The 27,505-nt window shown below is 45.4% G+C and overlaps 2 protein-coding genes across 2 annotated transcripts; one reads left to right on the forward strand and one right to left on the reverse strand.

Moving 5' to 3' along the window:
- The first annotated feature begins 10,178 nt into the window (after window positions 1-10,178).
- LOC136456920 (putative 1-phosphatidylinositol-3-phosphate 5-kinase FAB1D) lies at window positions 10,179-19,872 on the forward strand. The gene is made up of 12 exons (XM_066456922.1): window positions 10,179-10,418; window positions 11,247-11,524; window positions 11,633-12,623; window positions 12,706-12,850; window positions 12,962-13,312; window positions 15,029-15,754; window positions 15,839-16,158; window positions 16,270-16,396; window positions 16,479-16,646; window positions 16,752-18,092; window positions 18,175-18,435; window positions 18,550-19,872. Exons 2-12 carry the CDS (start codon window positions 11,284-11,286, stop codon window positions 18,787-18,789), a joined length of 4,911 nt encoding a protein of 1,636 aa, XP_066313019.1. The 5' UTR covers window positions 10,179-10,418; window positions 11,247-11,283; the 3' UTR covers window positions 18,790-19,872.
- Window positions 19,873-21,081: 1,209 nt separating this feature from the next.
- LOC136459537 (G-type lectin S-receptor-like serine/threonine-protein kinase At2g19130) lies at window positions 21,082-22,476 on the reverse strand. Its single transcript, XM_066459383.1, has one exon. The coding sequence runs from the start codon at window positions 22,352-22,354 to the stop codon at window positions 21,407-21,409; it is 948 nt and encodes a 315-aa protein (XP_066315480.1). The 5' UTR covers window positions 22,355-22,476; the 3' UTR covers window positions 21,082-21,406.
- Window positions 22,477-27,505: the final 5,029 nt, after the last annotated feature.

Raw genomic sequence — 27,505 nt, forward strand, 5'->3', positions numbered from 1 at the left:
GATCCATCATCGTACCTATATGATATGCAATGCGATGCAAGAAGTAATTAATCAACTGCAACCGTGATTCGTATAATACGATTTACGCCTCTCAAGTTAACGAGCTAGTTCTAATAACGATCATACTTAGGCTACATATCCATGTTGTCGAATAAGACGTTATTTCCCAACAACTGTTTTAGTTATACAGAACCCAAGACGTTTCTTTATTTCATTCTATCGATTTAATCATTATTCGAAATAGGGCATCATTATCTATCTTAGCAAACTAATTATTCTAGAGCTACAAAAATTACAGTGAGTACCTAATATTGCTTGGAGCCTACTGTACAAATTTCAGATTCAATAATATTACCAATTTATCATGGAAATTCCTAAAAGTTTATATTTTACAATATTAAGTACCTTAAATTAATTATATAGCTTCAAGAATATTGTTAAACTATGTAAACAAAATATACTAATAGGTAGATCATGATTTTAGAAGACTAACAAAACTGGTTTCACAATTTTTGGCACCTATGAACTTTTTATATTGATTGTGCAAGTTTATTTCCAAAACTAATTAACACTTGCTTTATAAAACTAAGTGGGCCAGCTCGACCTATTCGGCCCAGCAGACACGCGGCGCACGCGGCCCAGCAGACGCGCGATGCGCGTGGCTGCCCAGGCGGTGCTGCGAACGGCCCAGGCACGAGCGAGGCGCGCGGCCCAGGCGGCAGGACGCCCAGCAGGCCGGCCCAGCGTGCGGCGCGAGCGCCCACAAGCTAGCCCACGCGCGGCCTGCCCAACCAGATCCGTAGTGGCCGCAACAAATTTTCTAAAGAGTCCTCATTTTATACTATAATTGCAAAACCATCGAGGCCACTATTCCTATGAGTCGTACTATTCGCATATTACTCCCTAAACAAGTCAAATTTACGTTTTTTGCAATTTCTTGAGAATCCAGAGCAGAGCGACTGCCCGCGTCGGCGTGGTTCACCGGCGGTGGCGCACGCGCTCCAACACGACGAGCACGGTATGGATTAATCAGAGGGGTGGAGAAGCAACAGGGTCTCACCTAGGTCCTGCCAGCAGTGCTGGTTCAGTCGGATACGTTGCGGGGAGACCATGCCCGCGTGCGCTGCGAGGTGGTGGCGGCGAACCAGACCAGCGCCATTGTTCTCCACGGTACGAAGCTCTGCCAGAGGGCCTGTTGCAGCAGAAGTGGCAAAGTAATGAGGTAGTTCCAAGATGAGGTAAAAACAAGGAGGAGATGGACGAGGAGAGCATGCCCACGATGGAGCCGAGCTTCGGCGCCGATGGCAACTGCGACGACGGCGAGGCCACACACGACAGCACCCATAGACGTATACCGATGAGGCTTCGTCAGAAGGCTAGCTAAGGGCCTAACGCAGTCGTGGTTGCGAGTAATTGGAGGGAGATGAGTTGAGTGTGGCCAAATTGGAGAAGGAAGGGAGAGCATGAGGGCGGCTGTGGTGGCGGTGCTTTGCTCGACTGCGGCTACGGGGAAAACGCTCGGAATGATGGTGCAGCGGGGCTCGGGCACTCGGAAGTGGTAGCTGTTCAGAGCGAGCCGTGGTGCTCACATGAGCTTGCGCTGGGAAGAGCCAGCACCAGTGGAAGTGAGGCGTGGTGCGACGGCATGGCCAGCAGAGGGAGTGGGAACGCGGCTGCGTCGGTGCGCAGAGCGCGCATACGCTAGGACAGGGGCAAGGCCGATGACGGAGGCACTACGACTGCGAGGTGGAGCAGCGTAAGGTGCGGCGGCTGCGAGGTGGAGCGGCGTGGGTCCACGTAGTGGTGGCACGCGCGCACGAGGAGGAAAGCGTGGGCCGAGGCGGAGCTATAGGGCAGCGGCATGGCGCGCGCCGAGAGGCACGCGAACACGGCGACTGCGGTCTCTAGAGGCGGGAGCAAGCAGAGAAAGAGGAGCGACCGAAGGCAAAGAAAAAGTAGAGCGAGAGCCGTGACTCACCATCCTCAAGAAGCAAGGTAGGAGGCAACAGCAGCTCAGAGGTGATTGGCCTGCTTGTCTGGTAGAGAGAACAGTGGAGCAAAGGCAAGCAGAGACAGACAAGACCAGCAAGATCAGAGACAAGCAAGGCAGGCCGAGGCAGAGGCGTGGGAACTCGGTGAATTGGAGCTTTGCTCGCCAACCACAGCAGACAATTGAGGCAGGCAAAGACGAGCAGAGGCTGCTGCAGGTCGAAGCGATGGAACTGGCAGTCAGGGAGGGAAAACAAGTAAAGCAGTACACGGCAGCAGTAGCTCGGCCAACTTGCATTAATGTAGGAGCAACATGGCAGCAGCAAGGACGGCACATGTTCCACGTGCTACGGCATGGCAATGGCGCCCCTACGCGTGACCTATGCGTGAGACGACGCGACACGGAGGTGATAGCGATACGTTGCCGACAACTGTAAAAGAGCTAAATCCTATTGACTTCCTCCAATAAACATTGCACGCGGTAGCTCATACTCATACCAAGCCATGGAACAAAATATTAAAGTATTAAGTAATTATTTTACGCAAAATAAATCGCCACAAACAACGCTTTAAAATATAATTTCTGATTTTTACCGTTGACACAAAAAGCTGGTTTTTAAATTTTAAAATCCAAAAAAATTGTTCCAGTAACTGTTCTTAGGTCTAAATCGCGGTGCTAAACAGGACCGTAACACCAGGGGTGTTACAACGGTCAAAGTCATCTCGCCACAAGGTAGGTGGAACGTGTGGACCTCAGGCCTCCACCTGTTATAAAAATAGAACGACTATTAGTTGCCTCAAATTTGTTACAAGAATATTTACGTACAAATAAGGCACTAGCATCTGTCTACAGCTGTAATAAGTAGTGCTAGGTCAAGAGACGGAAGACCATAGTTGACAACACGGACAAGCTCGAGGAAGCCGGCACGCCATATGTACGGCGCGTAACGCTCGTCCCACTGGTGTGCCCTGGTGTGCGTGCAGGGCCTCAAAGGAGGCAAGGCCACCTCTGCGTCGTTGTCACTCAAGATGTGTGCTCGGTGCTGATCGTCGTACTCCACCTCAAGAATAGGGTACAACGGGTGCTACTTGGGAGGGGCCATCATGTTTCAAATTGATAAACAAAGGGTTAGAGTATTCAAATTAACAAAATTCAAATTAACATTATGTAGCATTGCGAAATTTAAACTACTTGTTATGCAATACGAACACAATATGAAAGCACATATATATATTCAAAGTAACATTAACAGACATATTAAACAACTTAACTAGGAATATAAGCATTTGACGAAACTTCATCAAATCATCAAAATCGACGTATCACGCACTAGTAAGTACCGACATTTAAAAACTAGTATCTATACCAAAAATCCCTAACTAAATAACTAACTATAAACTAAATAATAAATACTTAATCAATCCCTAAACCCAAAATCCTAACTATACTACAACACACAACCTTAAACCTAAAAACTACCTACCTAAATCACAAATAAATTCACTAACCTAACTATACTAAATCACTAACTATCCTAAATCACTAACTATCATAAATCAATAACAATCATAAAACCCTAACTATCCTAAATCACTAACTATCCTAAATCAATAATTATCCTAAATCAATAATAATCAAAATAAAATGAAATCGAGAGGGGGTACCTTGATAGGAGCGGGCGGCCTTGACGCGCCGGCGTTCGTGGCGCGGACGTGGGCGGGCGAGCGGGCGCTGGCGACGGGGCGCGTGCGGGCGGCCGTCCGGGTGCGCTGGCGGGGCGCGTGGGGGCGCTGCGCAGCGGCGGGCGGGCGAGGTGCGGCGTGCGGGCGCGGAGTGCGTGTGGGCGGGGGGGGGGCTCGCTCGCGATATTTATGTGCCCCTGACGCGCCATGCTCCGTGGCGCGGCAGGCCCTGCCATGTCAACCGTAACCCTTTCCGGTCGTCGCCACATCCACTCCCTGCCGCGCCATGCATGATACGGCACAGACATTTGGCCGTACCATGGCAATAGGCTCGGCCAAAAGTGTTAATAAAAAAACAGAGAGTTTTAGATTTAAAATTAGTTTTTAAAAAGTGTTAAAATTAAAAAAAAAATCGCTGCGGTCGGAGTTATGGATACAAAGGCCGAAGCCACCGAACGAAATAGAGAAAGGATTATGATTGGCTTCTGGAGAAGCCCATATTTGTTATTGGGTCAAAAACCGTACAATTTCTGACTAATGGACCACATTTATTAAGTGTGTAAGGCCCATCACAATTTGGAATTGAAATTTCATCGCCTTTGTTGCATCCATTGATGATGACTGACGTCTAAACACGACGTGATCTTTTTCCCATCTTTTGAGCTGGCGCACTTTGGAGAATAGTAATTCCAATCCGATTTTGCTGACACGGTTTTGGAATAAAATTCGGATATGACAGGAATATTTTAATCCTCTTTATACAAATACAATAAATTGAAGGTTTCTTGGAAATCTCTGGACTGATTCCTGCTGTCGACGTCCATTTGTGTCCAAGTTTAATATAATCATCAGGCAATTCCCAATAAGAGGTTGCTTACAGTAAAGCCGCGCCAATTGTCATCCGGTGACAAGGACTTCAAGTAGATTAATGAGGACACCAATTCATGATACGCAAGGCACATGTGTTCAGCAAAGCAACGCATATTCCAATTCCACTCCCAAATGAACATGATTGATTGATTCCTTCGTCCAAATCAGACCCCATTATAAATCCGATAAGAAAGTGAAAGCTTTTGCGAAAATAATAAAGGTAAAAGAAAAAGAAAGAGGTGAAAGTGTAAGACTGAAGAAGATCGTCTCTGTTTTTCTGAAATACCTGTTTGCGCATAACCACAGGACACTGAACTTCCAACTCGGTGACTCGGTCTGAACATCAGCATGACCAAGTGTACTGCACTACTACAGGCCAAATGGCTAATAGCCAACAGCCTCAGTCAGAGAAGACTCTGAACGTCCACATATCACACATGTTCATACTGCTACTTCATGGCAAACGAATGACCAATTACTCCATGTATATCATATCATTCCATGTACATACGCCGACTAATTTCTCCAAAAGATCACCGTCGAGTATAGTATAGGGTTTCTTTCCACTCTAGGCTGGCGGCTAAAAAAGTTTGCAACAGAAGATAAGATGATGCAACTGCCTGCCATCCGTGGAAGTCACCGAACAGCCTCGCAGGATGTGGCATCAGGCGGCTGTGTCGGTGCGACGGTGCCTCGCCGGTCACCACACCATGTGATGTTGCCAACCGTCTCGTCGCGTTCTCTGCGCATACACTATCTAGGACTAGCAAGCTAGGAATAGGAATCCCAGCAAATGCGTCAGACAATCTCACATGACACGGCAGCAATACTCAACATGCAGCCGAAAGGCGCTAAACAAATGGCGCGCGCACTTGCTCAGCCCGGTGTCGTCGGTCCAGGGAGAATGTTTTCCCTGCCCCTTTTGCTTTGCGCTCCAGCTTTTCCATCATGGAATCGTGTTGGACGGCCGCCGCGCCCGCCCGATCGGCATCCGCCGTGCGTTCCGCGGCCCGCGCACTACACGGGAGCTGCCAGTCGCCAGATAATCCTGCGTCGCCACCCGACGTGAAGGTGAGACGGGCGACCGGACGCCCCCCCGGCGGTGACGGCGTCCGGTGTAAACGCACGCGCCGCGTCGGGACAGTTGCCACTTGCCAGTTGGGGACCGGATAAGAAAAACGTACGCCGAGCCGGGAGCGGCTAGAGAGCGCATGGCATGTGCCGATGCTAGCTTGTCGTCGGCTATCGACTCGGCTGCCGGTGTGCAAGCGCGATGTAGCGTCAGGTCCGACGCGATGGGTTACCTAGCCTGAAGTGGGAACACGGATGCAGCAATGCGTTAGCTACCGGGCGGCGGCCAGTTTTGGGATCTCTCGTCGTAGAGACGAGGCATTTGGGTTGTCCGTTTGCCGGGCGTTTCCTTCTGGTCCAAGGCCATGTTTAGTTCACCCTAAAATTCAAACTTTAACATTATACAAAAAGAAGATTCATCGTCACATCAAATTTGTGGTACATGTATGGAGTATTAAATGTTGACGAAATCAAAAACTAATTGTACAATTTGGTTGTACTTTGCGAGACGAACGTTTTGAGTCTAATTAGTCAATGGTTGGACAATTATTACCAAATACAAACGACATGCTACAGTGCGCTACAGTGCTCTACAGGAAATTCGGCGACGCCAAATTCAGCCGAACTGAACATGGCCCCAGGAACTAGTCTCCTGTAGTCCTCCCCTGCGAACGTGTTGCTTAGCAATGCACAATAAGCAATCAAAGTATTCCGCCAGGAACACATGATGAGAATTCCATTACATAAGGATTAGACCAAATTAAACATAGATAAATAAACTGAACTCTATACTTATTCATTTTTCGCTCCGTGGCAAAATCGTCCTTTCATGCTTGACTTTAACACTGTTATAAGTCCTAAAACTAATTAAAGGGCCATATAAGAAACTAAAGATAGCTTTTGGGCAAAATAGGTAAGTTCAAAAAAATAAAAGGGCCAAAAAAAATAAGCCGAACTTTTTTTTAGGGCCAAGAAAATATTTCTCTCAACTATAAAAGGTGTTTAATGTACTCTATAGGCTTGAGTCTCAATAAAACATAGGCATATGGCTTCTTTAGGAAAAAGTCTACTTAACCCCTCCTATCAACCATGCTCTACTTCACCCCAAACTATAAAACAGTCTATTTTATCCCCTGAACTTTTCAAAACCGTCTATTTTACCCCCCGGGCGGTTTTGGACGGTGGTTTTTGCTACAGTAACGGTGGTTTGCTACGCTACCCGTGGTTTCACCTTTTTCTTTTATTTATTTATTTTCGCTGAATCTTTGAAAAACCATAGTAAATCACAGAAAAATCATAAAATGGAAAATCCAATTTTGTTAGACTCCACGTGAGTAGATCTACATAGTTAACATATAATGTGGTATGCTTTAGTACAAAGGTTTTGCTGTACCTTTAGATTAATTGGAAAATCTAATTTTGTCTATAATTAATTAGAATTTATTTATAACTAAGTTATACATGGTCCAATGAGTACGAATTTTTTACTATAGTTCAAGCATACAATAATTAGCCTACCATAAAAATTTCACCATAATTGGACCACAGAAGCTACAGCTATGAATTGTTCCAATTAATTACAGACAAAATTGGATTTTTCAATTAATCTAAAACTACAGCAAAAATTTTGTACTAAAGCATATCATATTATATGTTCATTGTGCAGATCTACTCATGTGGAGTCCAACAAAATTAGATTTTCCATTTTATAATTTTTCTATGATTTACTATGATTTTTTAAAGATTCATCAGAAATAAATAAAAAAGAAAAAGACAAAACCACCATCACTATAGCAAAACCACCGTTACTGTAGCAAAACCACCATCGAAAACCGCCAGAGGTAAAATAGACGGTTTTAAAAAGTTCAGGGGGTAAAATAAACGGTTTCATAGTTTGGGGTGTGAAGTAGACCATGGTTAATAGGTAGGGGTTAAGTAGACTTTTTCCGGCTTCTTTATCCTTGATATCGCTCCAAGGCTCCTCACTCAATTGCCATCGCCATCCTCACTGACTATGTTGACCTCCTATTGATCAATAGTCAGGGTGCTATTCATCTCGATGTTGTTGCTGTCAGATTGGGTCATCTCAATGTGCGATTCCCTGGCTGCCTTTGATGGATTCAATTCCATTCACGAACCACGGGCGGTAGATGCTAGCGATTATCTCGTTCCCTTCGTTTCACTTATAAGCCGTAGTTGTTTAGTCAATAAATAATATTTTTCTCTCACAATAAATCAACCAATAGTACTTTCAGTCATGACTTATCAGCGAAGCAAACATGGCATATAATATTATGGGTCGTTTGGAACACAGGATTTCCAAAGGAATTTCAAAGGAATCGAGTTTCTTTGTTTTGCTGACGTCACACACCGTTTGGAAAGGAGAAACCAGCATCCTGATTCCTCCGGAAAGGAATGTTTTGATTCACAAAACGCATGAATGAAAACATCCCGTCGAAACCAATGTTTTCGCTGAAGTCCGAGGCGTGCTATCGTGCGAGTGAAACGGACGGGAGTAAGACACAGCAAGACGGAAGGAGAAGCGCAAATCAATGTGACTATCAAGTTAATTTCAACAAATCAAAACCTCTTTTGCAAATATAAATGTACCTTGCTCATCTGTGTGGTTATCTGTAACATATGTTGGTAGATGCATGTGTTCTTCGTGTTCTAGTTGCCACTCTCGACCATCAGGCAAAGCCTCATGGGACCTGTTTTGCCTATGTGGACACCAACTTGGTGTACAAGCATGCCATCGATATTGGGGGCGGTGCATGTGAGTGCGATGGAACAGAAACCCTGGAGGCAGTAGCTTGGGTTTCTATAACTCCATTGCGCCGTTGTTGGGCACCATGCTGGGTGTCTCCAACAAGGCTGAGCTTATTGTTGATGGAGCGGCGCTGGCAACCGCTACATGCGGGTGATGTGGTCATAGCCCTCGTCTATGTGTACATGGCTACAAATGCAGGGACACGTGTGGGAAACTCAAGGAGATCACTTGAGTTCGGTGGATCCCTGTTCATATCTATGGCTCTAGCCTTCAAATTCTCGAAGACATAAGCCAATCAAATAATAGAAGGGAGCCTCGACTGCACTATTGAAGTGTGACAATGATGACTCTATGCCATCCTCATACGTCATGTTTGCTTAGTTTATAAGCCATACTTTTTCAGCCAACGAACAATATTTTTTCTCTCACAATAAATCGGCCAACAGTACTTTCAGCCATGGCTTATCAGCCAAGCGAACAGGGCAATAGCCACTTCTCTATTCAGGGTCGATGCACCTGACGAATATAACATTCTTGTCTACTTTAGCGAAATTGTGAGTACTATTATCTAGATCACCTTTCTCCCTTGTAATCGAGCGCATTTACACGAGTCACTATGTTGACTCTTTAGTCGTAGTAAGAAGACACATTTATTTTTTGCATCAAAAATCTCTAAACCATATACTCTGCGTTTGGCTATTTCAAGATGGTAGAGTCATTTGCCTTTGGAAGCACTCATGTGGTGAATGCTTTCAAAAGCATAAAGGAGGACATGTTCGAGACTGCCTTTACATTGGCGAAGGGAAGGATCTAATGCAAGTTCTTCAAGACGTGAGTATAGGCCCTGTTTGCATCCACTAGTGGCTATAGTTCAAACTAATATTAGTTATCTAACTATTAGGTAGGTGTAATTTGAAACTTTGAATATACCAGCTAAAAGGATGCATATTGGTGGTTTTGTCTACAATGCCCTTAATTTCCTATTTGCTATTAGTAGAGGTCACGTGAATAGAGATAGATGGAAGGACAAAAATGAATTTTTGTAATATATTAGTTGCTATTAGCTTGATTGGGATAGCTAGAGAAAGAGTTGTTAGCTAAGTGTCCAGTTAATAATTAGCTGACCTATTAGCTAGGTCCATTTGAATCCACTCGAACTATCTTTTAGCAGTTAACTATTAGTTGTTGGATCCGAACAAACTATAGTCGTAAATCGTGAGCAAAATTATGCTGCACATTATTAATTTGTTAGCACAATTGTCAACAGAGAGAAACCTTCATTTTTTTATCTGATTGAGGCAAGTTTCCACTTTATTGTTCAATTGGTTGAACTTGGTTGTGATATTTCTCAATCAATAAAGCTCACGTCGAAAACAACTACTAAAAAGCAGTCGTCCTCCGTGGAAATAGATTAACCAGACATATAATTTTGTATGTAAGCCCACTAGGCTACGATGAAATAAAATTCTTCAGGATTGTACGAACTGAATCTCATTGTGTTAGAATGGAGTTCGTATGAAATCTACCACACCGATTATGATATTTCAGATTTACGTTTACCGGATTGAAATGCACTAATCTTGCCGAGAGAGACGAGCCGCGATTTTGTTCGGAAAGCCGGAACCCAGTCATACCTAGTGTACCTGAAGCAAACACACAGGTTCCGTGACCCATGCTGACTCACACGACAACATTGGTCCGCGCCTGCCATGTCACGCAAGCATTCGCTGGAGCGTACGTATACGGTATATATGACGGCTACAGCTCATCCAAGCCACTCCCCCCATATTTGGCTGTTTCTGTGCCCATTCCTCCTCTTCTTCCCGTTTCAAAAGCGCGTCCAATTTAATCACAAAAATCCCACACATCAAGCCTTCGAATCCCGCCGCTCTTGGATTCATCCCTTCCCTTCCCTCTTGTTCTTCGTCATCTGGGAATCGGGGGGCAGCGAGCAACCCGCCCGCGTTTGTCGAGGCTTTCGGTGGGCGTATTCACCTCCGGTGGATTTGGAATCGTGCCTTCTCGGCACGCACAAGTAAGTTTTGATGCTTTGCCCTTCGTCTCAAGTCGCGTTGTTTCTCGGGTTGGCTATTTGACGATGCGAGACAATCGGGGAACCTGTCGAATTCTCGAGAGGCAGCGGCGGCGATCGCGAGGCATTTGGCCATCTGCGTGTTTTTTTTGGGGCGCTGTTTTGGTTGTCACTGCTTCCTCCGTCGTAGCCGCGCGGCGTTGCCTGCTTGCCGCCGCATCGCCCTCCATCCTCGCCTCCTCGGCCATCGCCCTGTAGCCGATAGGCTCCCTCGTGGCCTCGTCCTAGCGCGTGCCGGTAGACTTAGCGTCGCCTGCCGCCGCCGCAGCGTCGCTGTAAGCGGAGGCTGCTGCCCGCCCTCCTCCCATTAATAGGTGAAATACAAGTGAATCTAGTGTTTGTTGCTGCATAAATTGGGAGGCATTTGGCGTTAGCTGCATAATCTAAGTTGTTCACCGAACATTCAATTGTTTCCACCTTGTATATTATCTCCGTAATTCTCATGATGTCTCCGAGTGAACTTGTGCTGTCAAATCCCCGGTTCACTGTAATTTTAAGTGTTTTTCCTGCCATATTACAGTTTTCAGTTTGATCCACTTCAGTGTGGCTTTTTAGAATTTTACTAAAATAAATGTGCGCAATAAGCTCGGAACTTCAGAGTGATTGGGTACGCATGCTCGAAAGTATAATATAACAAATAATTCTCGTTCCCATGTGGCGGGACCTTTGTAAAAGCTCAGGCAGTCATGATGTTTACTTGACATTTAGCGGTTAGTCTCTCAGGTTATGGTTTACCTTAGTGGATGGCTCCAATGTTATTTTTATGTGCAGGTGGCATGCTAGCACAATAATGCAGTGAAGTTGTGTCATGAGTAAAATGTGTCACGCATGTGCATCAGAAGAGACAACAATGAATGAAGCTCATATCGACCTGACCTGCAGCACATCTTGCTGCAAGATGTGTGACCATGGTGAGGGATCATCAATTGTTACTGGTGAGATCAACTGGTTAACCATGGACTCGAGCCCTTGCAGCACTCCTTATGGCACCCCTATTTTTACCCGAGAAAATTCTTTCTCAAGCTTTGCCAGTTGCTTTTCAAGCCTTGGTGAGTGTTGGAGCACTCCTCTCTTAAATTAGTGATATGATTATTTGTATCATTTAACACCATTTTCTTAGATAGCCATAATTTCTCTATGGTTTTTATCTTCATTAGGTGGCTCTCTAACAGATTCTGATTCAGAAGAGGAGATTTATCTCCAAGATACTGGTCAATTTCATCATGATAACCTATTAAGCAATGATTTTATGGAGCAAGAAGGGAGTTCAGTACGAGTGGAAGAATGTCAATTTAAGGATATTGCTGATGACTGTGCTATTTTTTCCATTCCAGTAAAACAATATATTTCATCTGCTGAACAACAGTTGGAGAGACATGAAGACTCCACCAAGGGAAATTTTGATGCCATTAATATTTCATTGGATTCGGATGTATCTTCTGAGGAGAGAAAAGATATCCAATCCGATGATCAACTGGTAAGAACGAAATGTGGTGTACCAGTGGAAGATATTGATCATAAACAATCAGGTGTGATAGTTGTTGAACAGATCACTAGCCCTCCCATGCCAGGTGGTGATATTTTTCCATTGAATGAACAAGTTATGGATGAACCCAGCAGTACCGTGGAAAATGCAATAGTTCATAACAATATATCGAATACCGAACCTGAAATGAAACATGGTACTCACTTTGAAAATGAAAATGAATGCCTGTACCCGCTATTATTGCCCAGTTTTGATGCAGACCCTCTCATTTGGTTACCACCAGAACCAGAAAATAAGGAAGATGACTTTGATACTGTTTCTAATGATGATGACGAGAGTGGCACTAACAGCACTGGGTGGGGTAGGTCAAGTTTCAAGGTTAACTTAGCAGAGAGAAACAAGGAAAGCCGTGAAGACCAATTGCAGAAAGTAATGTCAGAAGTCATGAATGGGCAATTCAAGATCCTAGTAAGTCGCTTCTTGGCTGCTGAAGGGCTCTCTTTATCTGATGGAGGCACCGATCAAAACTGGCTTGATATTGTTGCGTCATTGTCATGGGATGCTGCATTACTTGTCAAACCTGATGCCAATTCTGGAAATGCAATGGATCCTGGTTCGTATGTGAAGGTGAAATGCATAGCTTCAGGATCTTACCAGCAGAGGTAACAAATTGATATTGTAGTGTTCTTTCCTTATCCTTACATTGTCTCTCAATTTGGCTCCCTTTCTTTGTTCCTTTGATAGTGAAGTGATCAATGGTCTTGTTTTTAAGAAGAGTGCTGCACATAAACAGATGCGTGCCAATGTAAAGCATCCAAAACTATTCCTTCTTCAGGGCGCCCTTGGCCATTCGTCAACAGGGCTATCATCAATAAATTCGATGAAACAGGTCTGCATTCATACTCTTAGGTTCTTAGCCAAAGTTTTTTTTTCATTGCATAGATAAAACAACACATAGTAGGTGAGTTTTACAAAATTCCTCTTCGTCTGCATTGACCAGGAAAATGATCAGCTGGAGAGAACACTTTATGAAGTGATAGTCAAATGCCAGCCTGATGTTATATTGGTCGAGAAAGCAGTTTCCTGTAACGTAAATGAATATATTCAGAAACGAGGAGTTACGGTAGTAAGTGACATGAATACTCGTCGGCTGGAAAGAATTGCTCGTTGCATTGGCTCTCCAATTGTATCGTTGCAGAGTGTTCTTACGAAACCCAGTCTTATTAAGCAGTGTGAGTCTCTCCATTTTGAAAAGTTTGTTGAAGAGCATAATATTACTGGAGAAGACGGAAAGAAATCATGCAAAACATTTTTATTTCTAGAGGGTTTTCCAAGACCTCTGGGATGCACGGTATGTTTTCTCTTTCTTACTTATTTGTATGTAGTCTTTTCGATTTATGTAGTCTGGGGTTTTTAATTGCTCGAGTGCATGGATTAGACATATCTTTTAATGGTCCCCTTGGGCTGCATTTGGTGTACAGATTTGGTTTTTTCACACTGCATGGGTTGGACTCTTTTTGTTTTTTAAAGAAGGTTCGCCGGTTCGCTTGAGATATTTTCTGAAAAATTGCTTATGTTTCATTTTTGCTTGTTTGGTGATAGTGAAAGAAGCTACCCATAGTCATCAGCCTCCACTTGATATAATCATGCTCACACATCAGGGTAAGGATAAAAGATGATTTCAGCTGGGGCTTTAATAAAATTTTCCATCGAAACAAACTTCGTTTCATGTTTTCCAGATAGCCCAGCAAATTAGTGCTATCTCAAATGTGTGTACTTTGCTCCTATTAGGTAACCAATTCGATCTTAACCCAAACCCAGCATTGCGCAAGGTCCCTTGGTATGTTGTTAGTACCAAAACAATGTCCAACAACACTCCACACCATCTTTGCCACTGGACATTCAAAGAAGAGCCGAGGTGAAATTGTTTCATCTTGATCACAAAAATAACAGGAAGGCTCTCCATTCCGGTTTCTTTTAATCATGTTATCTTTGGTGAAAATTGCATTATTCTCCATCAACCAGATATATTTGGTTCTGAATGGAAAGTTTCTCACTTTCTCACACACAGCATCCCACTGTGACCTGAACTATTCAGGGAGCCATCTCCTGGAAGATAGATTTATATCCCTTGAAAAGCAACATTCTACGCTGATATCCTGTTGGTCACACAGTTGTTACATGGTTTGAAATTTTACACATAAATGTTCAGGATAGAGCAAGGTGTCCTTCTAAAACAGAGTATTTTGGCCATTTCTAGTATCAATTGTCCTGCCCTGGAGGTGCAGCTCCCTTACTTTGAGCAGGTCTGCCCACACAGGGGACTCTTCCTGCCTGTGTTTCACAGTGCATATGGACTGCCCCTGGAGGTATTTAATTTTGATAATGTCCTGCCAAGTTTCTTCTTCATTTTCAAGTCTCCACCATCATTTGCAGACTGTCGTATATAATTTTGATAATGTCCTGCCAAGTTTCTTCTTCATTTTCAAGTCTCCACCATCATTTGCAGACAGTCATTCAATTTCCCAAGTCTTTCACATCCAGATCCCCTTTTTCTTATTATTACAAATTTTAGTCGATTTAGCCAGATGTTATTTTCTTTTTGTGCTACCACTTTGCCTGACCATCCTACATGTGGCAAATAGGGGTGTGTGATTCTTACCTTGCATTTATTGATGGACTTAGTGAGATGGGACAAACTAATTTGCTGTGTGAGTTATATCTAGAAGAAGCTATTCTGGAGTAGAATATGGAGAAAAAATTATCAGGGGGGGGGGGGGGGGGGGGGGTCTCGATGGCTATGCTAAAAGCTAACAGACCAAAATTCACTGTTGGCTAACACCATTCAGTTGCACTCATTTTACTTAGTATTGCATTGAATTACATGACTAATGTTGCCTGTCTGTCATACTTTGTCTGCTATTTGGAGCTTTATAGGTTGTGCTAGTGCAAATCATATCATCTGTTGTCCATTGTATGTGCTTTTTTCCCATTTTGCTCATGACTCATCCTGTTTATTGTGCTCCTTCTGTTTTGCTAGTTCTGATTAGTTTGACTTGTTCTGTAGATACTGCTGAAAGGAGCAACAAGGGAAGAACTTAAGAAGATTAAGCGCGTGCTTCATTTCACTGTCTTTGCAGCTTACCATTTGATCCTTGAAACTTCATTCTTTGCTGATCAAAAGTTGTTTACGACAGACAAAACTACCACAGGGAAAGAGAAGTGCTTTAAAACTAATCCACTACTGCTTGGTCCCAGTTATGATAGTTCAAAAAACAGTGACACCATGAATAACACTCCAACTTGTGATGATCAGTATCCTAATCAGGAAAAAATCATTCATACTGAAAAATCAATACCATTGCATCTTCATGATTCCAAAACTATGACATCTGAAGATCCTGCTGGTGAAGAGCATATTGACAGCAAAGGCATTCACTCATATTCATCCCTGCCTGTTTCAGATCCCTCGACAAATTTTATGCAGGACATGTCATCACCAGATTGTGCCGAGTCAAACACATCTGATGGTTTTGATGGCTCACCATTCACTGATACTTCCAAAGAGGTGCATAGGAAGCAATTGTCTAGTGACAATTTTCAGGGAACTTTTGATGTAATTCGTGCTGAGAGTGGAGCTGCTTTGAATACTCAGGACATCTTGATTTCAATGTCTAGCCAACATATCAGGAACCAAGCTGTTTGTGAGCAGAGTCACCTTTCGCGGATAACTTATTATGGGTATTTCGATACATCTCTTGGACGATATTTGCAAGATACTTTACTTAATGAGGTCATACATCTTAACTATTTGTTAATTTAAGATATCCTTCATTTTACTTGCTGTGTCTTCCAATAATAACTAAACTTTTTACAGAAACACAACTGCCTATCATGTGGTGAATCTCCAGAATCTCACATGTACTCTTATACCCACCATAATGGTACTCTCACTGTTCTTGTGAAAAGACTTCCCTTGGAGTTGACACTTTCTGGTGAAACTCAAGGAAGAATTTGGATGTGGACCAGATGCTTGAGATGCAATGCTAAGCCGACCCATAGGGTTATAATATCTTCCTCTGCTCGGAATCTGTCGTTTGGGAAGTTCTTGGAACTCAGCTTCTCAACCCACTCTGCTGCCAAGAAGCTACCAACATGTGGGCATTTGCTTCATAGAGACTGCCTACGTTTCTTTGGGTAAATGTCTCCTATGCTCCTATACATATGAACATGGATTTTTTTTTTAGATGAAACAGGGATTTTTTTTCATGATTTTACTGATATTCTTCATCATTTTATGCCTTGCAGATTTGGATCCAAAGTTGCTATGTTCAGATACTCATCTGTAGAAATATATTCTGCTTGTAAGCCTCCATCGAGTTTGGAGTTCAATAACCAAAACAAAAAGGATTGGCTTGATGTCGAAGTGAATAATGTATGCTTCTGCAACATATTTGCTGCTGCTGCTGTTTATTTTCCTTTAGCCATTGCATGCTAACATCATTCTATTCTTTAAGGTCCTTCTTAAATGGAAGCAACTCTTCACAGAAATTGAAAATGTAATACAAGACTTAAGATCAAGATACTCTAGTCAAGCCATGGGGGAAGACACCAACGTTTCAGTAGACGAGGGATTACTTTTGCAGGTGTCTAGGATGCTCACACAAGAGAAAAATGAAGTTGAGGTAATCGTCCTGCATCAATTCTATTTTTCTGTCTATTAGCTGTTTTCCTTATGCAAAATATTTCAGATTATTTTTTGGTATGTTAACATATCCTCTGTATACAAGGTTTCTCTGAGGGAGTTTAGCCAAATTGCCATATCCGAGAGTTTTGCACATGGGATCCTTGGTTTGAACTGGCTGTACCAGCAACTTCTTCTTGGGTTCCACATTTGGGATCTTCGGTTGCTTCATATTCTGCAGTACACTAAAGTTAATACTGCATCTTCAGACAATTCCATTCATGACAGCACAGCAAAGAATGAGCTGAAGAGTTTGGGAAGTATTGCAATCCAGGACACACCGTTAGTGAAGAAAATTGGAACAGAAAGAAAGGAAACAGTTATAAATTCTTCTGACGGCTCTGAAGATCCATTTGGTGATACAGTTTTGGATAAGGTTCATCTTACTGATAAACTAATAACCAAAGAGCACGATTTGCCCAGTTATCAAGATCATGATGTAAGATCAGCTCTTTCCTCTCTAGGCGAAGCTGCTGATCAGTTCGAAACCTCTGTGGAGATTGCTAATGATAATTGTTCAGAGAAATTAAACACTATACCATTTACGAATGATGAACAACCTGCAGCATCCAATGTAAATGAAATGCATTATGTTGTCATTCCAAGTGATGATGCAGGAAAATGGGTCTGGAATCAATTTAATCAATTGGAAATGGAATACAAGAAAGAACTTCAAGGTGGTTCTTTGTATAAATTTTACCTCATCAACAAATACACCCCATGTTCTTCATCATTGGCACAATTAAAGCATCAAATGGACTTGGGGCATTTTATAGCTGGCCGTGGTGGTAATATTTTTTCAATTTCTGAGGAAGAGGTTTCTAGCATTATTGCTTACGCTCTAATTATATCTGAACAACAAGGGTTCTATTCTGAAGCTGCATCTAGCAACTTGGATAGAAATGCTTCTATGCTGTCATCCATGTTGTCTCCAAATGAGTCGTTAGAAAACAACCATAAATTTTCAAGGTTTGCATCACCAGTATCACCTGAGGAAGCAACATCAGGGTTTTATGATTCATTTCTGTCAGCTTTAAAAGATCTGCATCACGAAATTGATCTGAACAATGAAAAGATAGCTCTGAGAAGCAAATATACTGTCGTTTGTATATATGCAAAACAATTCCATGATCTTCGGAAGATATGTTGCCCATCAGAACTTGCATATATTTCATCAATAAGCCGCTGCAAAAACTGGAACGCGCAGGGTGGAAAGAGTAAGGTTTTCTTTGCGAAGTCAATGGATGACCGATTTATCATAAAACAAATCAAGAAGACTGAGTTTGACTCGTTCTTAAAGTTTGGTCTTGAGTACTTCAAGCATTTTGGTGTATCTCAGGTTTCAAGCAATCCTACATGTCTTGCGAAAATTCTGGGAATATATCAGGTACGTCGAATCTTCCATGAAACTCCGTGGGACGAACTGCTCCTAGCATATTATGATGTATTTCTTTCTGATACTATTTAAGGTTAAGGAAACTAGGAACGGCAAGGAGACAAGGGTTAACTTCATGGTTATGGAAAATCTTTTGTTTGGACATAATATAATACGCAGATATGACCTGAAGGGTGCTCTTTTCTCACGGTATATTCCTGATTCAGAAAATCCTGAAAAGGTGCTGTTGGATCAAAATTTTATTGAAGACATGCGTACCATGCCAATCTACGTTGAAGGAAAAACTAAAAACTTCATGGAACGCGCTATTTGGAACGACACATCTTTCCTAAGTGTATGTGTGCCTATTGCCAGGAAATAATTTTCATTGAGTTTATATACTTCATTTTATAGGACTATCTATAATTTTGCCCTCAATCTTATATTTTGTATTTCCTTGTGCTTGCAGCGCATGAATGTCATGGATTACTCTTTGCTTGTTGGAGTTGACAAAGAGAAGAAAGAGCTTGTATTTGGAATTATAGATTATTTGAGACAATATACCTGGGACAAACAGCTGGAATCTTGGGTGAAGACATCTCTTTTTGTTCCAAAGAATCTATCCCCAACTGTAATTTCACCTAGGGAGTACAAAATAAGATTCAGGGCGTTTATGTCACAATACTTTCTATCAGTTCCAGATGCTTGAGTCTTGAGGCCCAATCATTTTCTGGCATTGGTGGCGGAACTTATCTTAGTTAGGAGATCATGTTGCCAATGGTTATTTCCCTATCCAGTGAGCAGTACGGCATATTGGTGTCATATGTTCTGAGCATTAAATTTCCCTTAGTTTCATTGCTTCATTTTTGTGTTGTGTGTGTGTCTATCCTTGTCCATTTTCCTTCTCAGCAGTTGTGTACATAGTAGCAGCTAGGACACCAGGGAAGTGCAAATTTTAAGCAAATGAATGATTGACACACAAATAACCTAGGTATTATTCTTTATTGATGATAATTAGGGTGGAGATCAAGGTTTATAGGGGTTGAGGAGCATGTAATGTACTCCCGTTTGTGTTTATTGGAATATATTGCTGAAACTTAAAGTTAGTTTAAAGATTCAGCTTTTTTGTTACTTTATAATCAAATTAGTGGCAAGGTTTATCATAGCAGCATTTGTGCTTTGAGCATTACCGTGGCATGACAGGCATAGACACAATATCATTGCCCAGCATAGGTACAATATTGTTGTCCATTACTTCATCAGGTGAAGATATGTCAATTATAGGGGCATCCGTCCGGTAACTTCATGGATTAAGAGTGTGGGATGTGCATGCACGTCTTCTACCTCATCAAAATGATTTTCTTACTTTTTATGACTGTTTTGCATGGAGTCTGATGTACACTCATTTTGAAGAGAAATAGGAGAGAAGATGAATTATGCATAAACTTATCATGGTTTTTTAAAGATCTGAAATGGGTGTTATACTCTTATTTGTTTTTGTGGCTCTGTTCTGTCCGGTTACACAATGAGATTATGGTAGATTGGGCATGGCTTCTCTTCAGGAACTACTGAAGAGCCAAATGTGATCAGTTTTTTCTCTCTGTATGAGGCAGTTGGTATGTACAGCAAATTTCAAGCCATCAAGTTTCTTAGTGAAAGTCTTAATTAACATCCAGGTTTTGCCTTATTTATTCTAACAATATATATATGTAAAATGATATGATGGAATCTTTTAATTCAATTTTACTGATCATTTCTCATGTATGCTCTTGTTTACTACAGAAACAGATAGCTTCCAACTTCCAAGCATCCTGAAATATTCTTGATTTGTGGATCATTCGTTTCTATATCGTGTATGGTTCTGTTATCTAGGTTATTTGGTTATAGCATTTGCTTATGCGCTTCTGTTAACCAAATGATGAGGTAGTAGTAGCAACAGCATTCAAGCTACTACTACCTTACTTATTGTTTAGGACAAGATCTGGTCAAACTTTGAAGACTATAAACATCGAATTAATAACTATTTTACTCTATACATTCTAAACTATAGTTCACTTTGACTTTCTCCAAAGTTAAATCACTCTATTTTTTATCAAGTTCTTACAAAAATGTATTAACATCTACAAGTTTAAATCAGCGCACTAATTCATGTAGAAGTTAGTGAAACAATTTTTATGTTGTAGATGTTGGTCCATTTTTTTGTATACATTGGTCATAATAAATTTGACTTGGGATAAAGCCAAAGTATCTTATATGTCTAGAAGAAATTAGAACTCAGTGAGTACAGTTTAGTTTGGAAGCGATAGTATTCAAAATACTCGCAAAATATCTTATATTCAAAAGATTTTAATAATATATCTAGAAGAAATTAATGATCAAAGATACACGACGAAGTCCACGTAAAATCAAATGTGCTAAGTATTTATGACCGGATGGAGCAGTTGTAGTCTAGAACTACTGTGCTATCTCAGGGTACGAAAAGGAAAAAAAAGGTATACGATTTTGCTAGAGAAATGATGGTTTGAATTTGATATATGATAAATGTCATTATAAACGATTGACTTCATATCGTTAAGTCACTGGTCGGATGATTTCCATGGTCCACTCCCTCCATTCCAAATTGTATGATGTTTTGGTTTTTCTAGATGCATAAATTTTGCTTTGCACTTAGATAAAAGCAATGTATCTGAAAAAACTAAAACATCTTAGGGCTTGTTTGGATCCATTAGCAGTAGGGAGTGTTTGGATCCCCTGCTAATAGTTAGTTGGATAGCGAGTTGAAGGTACATATAAACTATTAGCAACTACACACCTGCTAATGAAACTAATACGTCATCTATCCCAAATTATAAGACGTTTTAACATTTCTAGATTCATAGCTTCTACTATGTATCTAAACATAAATATATCTACATACGTAACAAAAGCTATGAATATAGAAAAGCCAAAACGTCTTATAATTTGGAATGGAGGGAGTAATTAGCAACCCTCCAGCTAATAATTAGCATGTTATTAGCAAGTTTATTTGGACCAATTAGTACTAATTTTAGCTGCTAAATTTTAGTGCTAATGGATCCAAACATGCCCTTACAATTTGGAGAAGAGAGAGTATATGTTATTAGATGGTAGACCTTTTAGCCTCCCTTTATTATAAATTAATAAAGCACAACTACGATCCAATATGCTTTTTGGGAAACCTTTTTACAGGTGTACTACATACATAAAACAAATAAATGCTCATATATGAGGATGTCTTCCTGATAAACAAAGGTACATATATAAGTACATAATAACTAAGCTAAAAGACAGCTTGGTGATGATTCGGTTCAAGAGTATACAGATTGGTCCAGAGATTCAGCAAGAACCTCAAGATATCGTGGAACTGGCGGCTTATTAACCTGCAGGAGGCCTTCCAAAATCTGAACAACAGCTCCCATGGTCGGCCTAGATGACTCATCTTCCTGGACGCACCAGCAAGCAACCATGCAAGCCCTCTGGAGCTCCTCCAAGTTGACGTCTCTTCTCAAGTCAGCATCCAACAACGCCTGCAAGTCTCCTTCCTGAATTTTGTTTGCAACTTGTATCGGGAAGAACTTGTCCATGCATCGCTTCCCATGCTCCGCGTTTCTTTTCTGCGAGATGATCTCAAAGAGCATCATCCCGTAGCTGAACACATCGGCTTTCGCGGTGATGGGCGTGCCGCTTATCCATTCCGGCGCCAAATACCCGATGGTTCCTCGCATTGTCGTGATGACCCTGCTGAAGTCCCGGCCTAGCAGCTTCGCCAGTCCGAAATCTGACACCTTTGGGGCAAATGATGCATCCAGCAATATATTATGTGGCTTGATGTCACAGTGGATGATGCGATCCCTGCACTTGTCGTGCAGGTACGTCAACCCTTTGGCAACCCCGATGGCTATCTGGTACCTCGTGCTCCAAGGCAGAACACCATCATCAGAGCTAACCTTATTGAACAGGCACGCATCCAGTGAGCCATGTGGCATGTACTCGTAGACGAGCAGCCGGTGCTCTCCCTCGGCGCAGAACCCCAGCAGCCGGATCAGGTTTACATGGTGAATATTTCCGATTGTACTCATCTCTGCCCTGAACTGCTTCTCGCCTTGGCGAACACCTTCGAGCCTCTTGATCGCCACGGCAGTGCCATCCTGAAGAACTCCTTTGAACACGGAGCCGAAAGAACCTGCGCCAAGCCTATCTGAAAAGTTCTTGGTTATCAGTTGCAGGTCTTTGTACCTGAAAGCCGTCAGGTTCATGTCAATCTTATGCAAGCCACGCTTGGTCTGTAGTCTCCCACCGGCCGTCGCACGACGCCGGATACGAGGAAGATGAACACTGCTTGGTGGAAACTCAACTGCAAACACACACGATCACAGGAACACAGAGAATTGGTGCCGCACGACTACTCGGCTTTTTCAGACTCTATTGATTGATATATATATACATGCAGCAAGCAGCTCGTGGCCACTCAGTACTCAACGCCATGCACGCCACTTCTTCCTACTTGGCCACGCCATCCCACGACCGAAACAGATGGAGTGCGAAGCTTCAGCTAAGACTCGACGAAAACAACGGAGAACTCACCTACGTGACTTGCCTCACCGCGAATAGAGCGCGATTCCAGCGTACATGACGCACCCACGACGGGTTCCTTTTATTGACCAAGGATAAAACAAACTAGCTAACTGAACCACTAAACCTGGACTGAAATGACTGAATGAAGCTAACAATCTCCCCTTGAAAGAAGCAATTTCAGCCCAAGTTGATTACACCGATCTTCTCACGAAGTTCACAGAACCTTGATCGCCCAAGCGCCTTCGTCATCAGATCGGCGAGCTGATCTTGAGTGCTCGCATACTCCAGCAAGATAATTCCCTTGTCGACACATTCACGAATGAAATGAAATTTAGTATCAATGTGCTTACTTCTCATGCAGCACAGGGTTCTTGCTGAGTGCGATGGCCGACATGTTGTCCATCTTGAGATGAGGCGCCGGAGGCTCGTTGCCTGTGACCTCCTTCAGCAACCTCGTAAGCCACACCGCCTGGCACGCTGCACCAGCACCAGCGATGTACTCCGCCTCGCAGGAGGAGAGCGCCACGACCTTCTGTTTCTGAGATTGCCAGGCCACTGCCTTTGTTCCCAGGAAGAAGATGATGCCTGTTGTGCTCTTCCTGTCATCACTGTCTCCCCCCAAATCACTGTCACTGTAGCCAGTAAGGCTGTTGTCGACGCCTGAAAGCTTGGGGTAGACCAGCCCGAACTCCACTGTCCCAGCAATGTAACGAAGCAGATGTTTCACTGCAGTCATGTGCTCCTGCCTGGGCTTCTCCATAAAACGGCTCACCATCCCCACCGCGAACGAGATGTCCGGGCGAGTGTGGACCAAGTAGCGCAGGCTTCCCACCAAGCTGCGATACTCCGTGGCGTCAACCTCCGCTGTTGTCCCATCCTTGGATAACTTCAATCTTGCCTCCATCGGAGCATGACACGGGTTGCACCCTGCCATGTTCGCCCTCTGAAGCAGCCTGCGAGCATATGCAGCCTGCCCAAGTGTGATTGCAGCCTTGCTCTGTCTCACCTCTATCCCCAGGTAGTAGGACAGCAACCCAAGGTCGCTCATCCTGAACAGCCGCTGCATCTCAGCCTTGAAAGCATCGACTCCGCCTTCCTTTGCTCCAGTAATGATCAAATCATCGACGTAGACGCCGACGATCACCCGTGAGGACCCCTTTCCGCGGGTGTACATTCCATGTTCACTCGAACAGCGCGTGAACTCCAGATCACGCAGACTGTTGTCCAGCTTGTGGTTCCACGCCCTGGGAGCTTGACGTAGACCGTACAACGCCTTCTTCAGGCGCAACACCTTGTTCCTGTGTCCAGCCGCGATGAAGCCTGGCGGCTGCTGCACATACACCTCCTCGGCAAGATCCCCATTCAAGAACGCTGACTTGACATCCATATGATGCACAAGCCAACCCTCCTGAGCAGCAACAGCAAGCAGCATCCTCACCGACTCCATTCTCGCCACCGGCGCAAACACCTCATCAAAGTCGATGCCGGACTTCTGGACGTAGCCCTTGGCCACCAAGCGCGCCTTGTGCTTCACGATCGCCCCCAGTTCATCGCGCTTGATCTTGAACACCCACTTGAGCCCGATTGCCCGGTGCCCTTGCGGGAGATTGACCAATGTCCAGGTGTTGTTCTGCTCGATCGAGGAAAGCTCCTCGAGCATGGCCTTCCGCCATTCTTCCTCGCCGCGCGCCTCATCGTACGACGTTGGTTCTCCATCAACCGACAGCAGCAGCTCGGCGCTCAGCCCTCGGACCACCTCCCTTGGGTTGTCAGCGTCGCCGAGGACATTGTCCAGCGACCTGAACCTCAGCGGCGCGTCGTCGGCATCGGTGTCCAGCTGAAGCTCCCCCGGAGGTGGTGAGACGAACTCCACCCCTCCATGTGGCGTTCCCGGTGCTGGAGAATTGGCCGGTACGGGCTCCTGCACCGGGGTTGAGGGAGGAGCAGCAGTACCCTGCGTCAATGTCGAGGGTCCCGATGACGCTGGTGGCGACGGCGCTGGTATGTGTGGCACCTGTCCGCCGCCCAGGGCAGACAGTGTCACGTACTCCACCGTGAACGGCTCCCCCTGAGCCGCGCCTGATGCAGCCAACTCTGCATCCTCCCATCTCCATGCCTTCCCTTCATCGAATACCGCATCCCGCGATATGTGTACACGCTCCGTGCTCGGGTTGTAGAAGCGGTAGGCCTTCGTCCCCGGCTCGTAGCCGATGAACGCCATGGGAGTGCTTCGGTCATCGAGTTTGTGTTGGTGACCGCTGGCGACCTTCACATATGCAGTACAACCGAAAGTGCGAAAGAAGTGCACGGCCGGCTTAGAACCATACCAGACCTCGTAGGGCGTCTTTCCTTCCACGCTACGTGTAGGTGATCGATTCAGGATGAAGACGGCGGTGGACACCGCCTCACCCCAAAGCCAACCTGGAACGTTCATGCCCTTCATCATGCTGCGCGACATGCCCAGCACGGTTTGATTACGCCTCTCCACCACGCCGTTTTGCTGGGGCGTGTACGGCGCAGTGAGGTGGCACTGCACGCCTTCACCCGCACAATGCTCCTCGAACACGCGCGCCGTGAACTCTCCTCCACGGTCTGTGCGCAGCGTGCCTAGCTTCTCGCCAGCCTCCTTCTCCAGCCGCGCCTGCAACTGGATTATGGCCGCCGCTGTTTGGTCCTTTGAAGCCAAGAGGACCAGCCACATGTACCTGCCCTGTCATCAACAACAAGCAAGAACAGCTTCTTCCCACCCGGGGTAGCCGGCGTGATCGGACCGCACAGGTCCGCATGCACCAGCTCCAGGGATCGAGATGCACGGAACTTGCTCGCCGCCGGGAACGGTTGGCGACGTTGTTTCCCGGCGAGGCAGCTCTCGCACACCTGCTCCACATGATCGATCACAGGGAGCCCGCGCACCATCTCCTTCCTGGACAGCAGCTTCAAGCCATGGAAGCCGAGGTGCCCATACCTCGTGTGCCACCTCCAGGCGGCGTCGTCAGCATGCGCCGCAAGGCACACCGGGGAGCTAATGTTGACGTTGAGGATGTACAGCCGGTTCTCCGACCGTGGAACCTTGGCGAGGAGACGACGTCGCTGGTCCCAGATGCGTAGAATGCCCTCTTCGATCAGAACCTTGTACTTGTCCTCGTCAAGTTGCCCGAGACTGACGATGTTGGCCGTGAGCTTGGGGATGTAGTACACACCGCCAAGTCTCTGGTGCTCACCGTTCCTACAGCTGAGGAGGACAGTGCCGCGGCCGTGGATGTCGACCACGGACCCGTCGCCGAACCTGACGGTGCCGTGCACACCCGTGTCGAGTTCGGAGAAGAACGACCGGACGGCGGTCATGTGGTTCGTCGCCCCCGTGTCGAGGATCCAGCGCGTGCGCCCTTCGCCGCACTTCTCCCCGAGCTGGACGAAGAGCTTGTCCTCCCGGATGTGCACCTCCTCGCCCGCCGCGGAACGCGACGGCGTCGCCAGCGCCACGTAGGCCGTCGTGGACTCCATGTCCGTGGCCTCGTCGGAGAAGACCCAGCGCGCCACTGTGCTCTCGTCAGCGACGTGGACGCCCACCACATCCTCCACACGTTCGGGCTCCTCCGTCGCTGCCACCTGAGACACCGGATCGAGGGAGACCGTGACGGTCGCCATCATCAGCGCCTGCTCCGCTCCCGCCTCGGCGGCGTGCGCCTGTTCGTCCCGCTTCTTCTTGCGGCACTCACGCGCCTAGTGGCCCGTCTTGCCGCAGTAGGCGCACTCGTCGCTGGCGAGTTTCTTCTTCTTCTTGCCGTTGCCGCCGGCCGAAGGTTTGGAGCCGCCGTTGCTCCCACCGCCCTGGGGTTGGGCGCTGCTGCCTCCCCCACCTTGGGACGAGCCGCCACCGCGTCCTCTCCTCTGGGTCGAGGCCGGAGGGCGCCCGCCTCCAGAGCCGCCGCCCGAGATTTGCAGCCGGGATACCACCCAATCCACAAGTTCTTCTTCGGTGAGGTTGAGCCGTGCCGCAGAGGAAACGCCGTTGCCACTGAAGCCGTAGCGTTCCTCGGCTGCCTTGAGTCTCCCCACGAGCTCGTCCACTGACAGGTCATTGAGATCAAGGAGAGTCTCAATTGCCATTACGATCTGCTCATACCTCGGTGGCGTGGCCTGCAGGAACTTCCTCACGACCTCCGGCTCCGTGTACCCAGCATCGAGTACCTCCAGCTGGCTCGCCACGTCGGTGATCCGGATTGCGAAGTCGTCCACCGACTCCCCGTCCTTGAAACGCAGCGCGTCAAACTCCCGACGCAGCGTGTTCGCCTTCGCCTGGCGCACACGATCCACCCCGAGATGCATCTTCTTCAGGGAGTCCCACGCCTCCTTGGCTGTGGCCTTCCTGGCGATGCTTCCGTGCATCTCCTCGGGAACGCCCAGAGCGATGGCCTCCAAGGCGTTCCGATCGTCGATGTAGTCGATGGCGCCGACTTGCACCGTCTCCCACAAGCTCCGCGCCTGGAGCTTCAGTTTCATGAGCGCCGCCCATGAGTAGTAGTTGGACTTGGTGAGGAGGGGGTACTTGTGTTTCCCGCCCTCCTCATGCACGGTCCGGTGAATCACCAGGCCGCGTTGGCTCGTGCCGCCGTTGCTCGAACCGCCCCCGCCGGAACCCCGTCGCGGCGAGGAGGAACGGTTCCTCCATCGATCCATACCGCGAGCAGCAGCGATCGCGCGGTCGCGTGTCCACCGACGGAACCAGGCTCTGGTACCAAATGTAGTCTCCCACCGGTCGTCGCACGACGCCGGATACGAGGAAGATGAACACTGCTTGGTGGAAACTCAACTGCAAACACACACGATCA

This window comes from Miscanthus floridulus, chromosome 6 (genome assembly GCF_019320115.1).
Source record: "Miscanthus floridulus cultivar M001 chromosome 6, ASM1932011v1, whole genome shotgun sequence".
Lineage (NCBI taxonomy): Eukaryota > Viridiplantae > Streptophyta > Magnoliopsida > Poales > Poaceae > Miscanthus > Miscanthus floridulus.

Coding starts and splice junctions, on each gene's coding strand:
- LOC136456920 (XM_066456922.1), top strand. CDS start 11,284: ATGAGTAAAATGTGTCACGCATGTGCATCAGAAGAGACAACAATGAAT. Junction 12,624..12,705: donor TCAGGATCTTACCAGCAGAG/GTAACAAATTGA, acceptor TTCCTTTGATAG/TGAAGTGATCAATGGTCTTG. Junction 16,159..16,269: donor GACTGCCTACGTTTCTTTGG/GTAAATGTCTCC, acceptor TATGCCTTGCAG/ATTTGGATCCAAAGTTGCTA.
- LOC136459537 (XM_066459383.1), bottom strand. CDS start 22,354: ATGAACCTGACGGCTTTCAGGTACAAAGACCTGCAACTGATAACCAAG.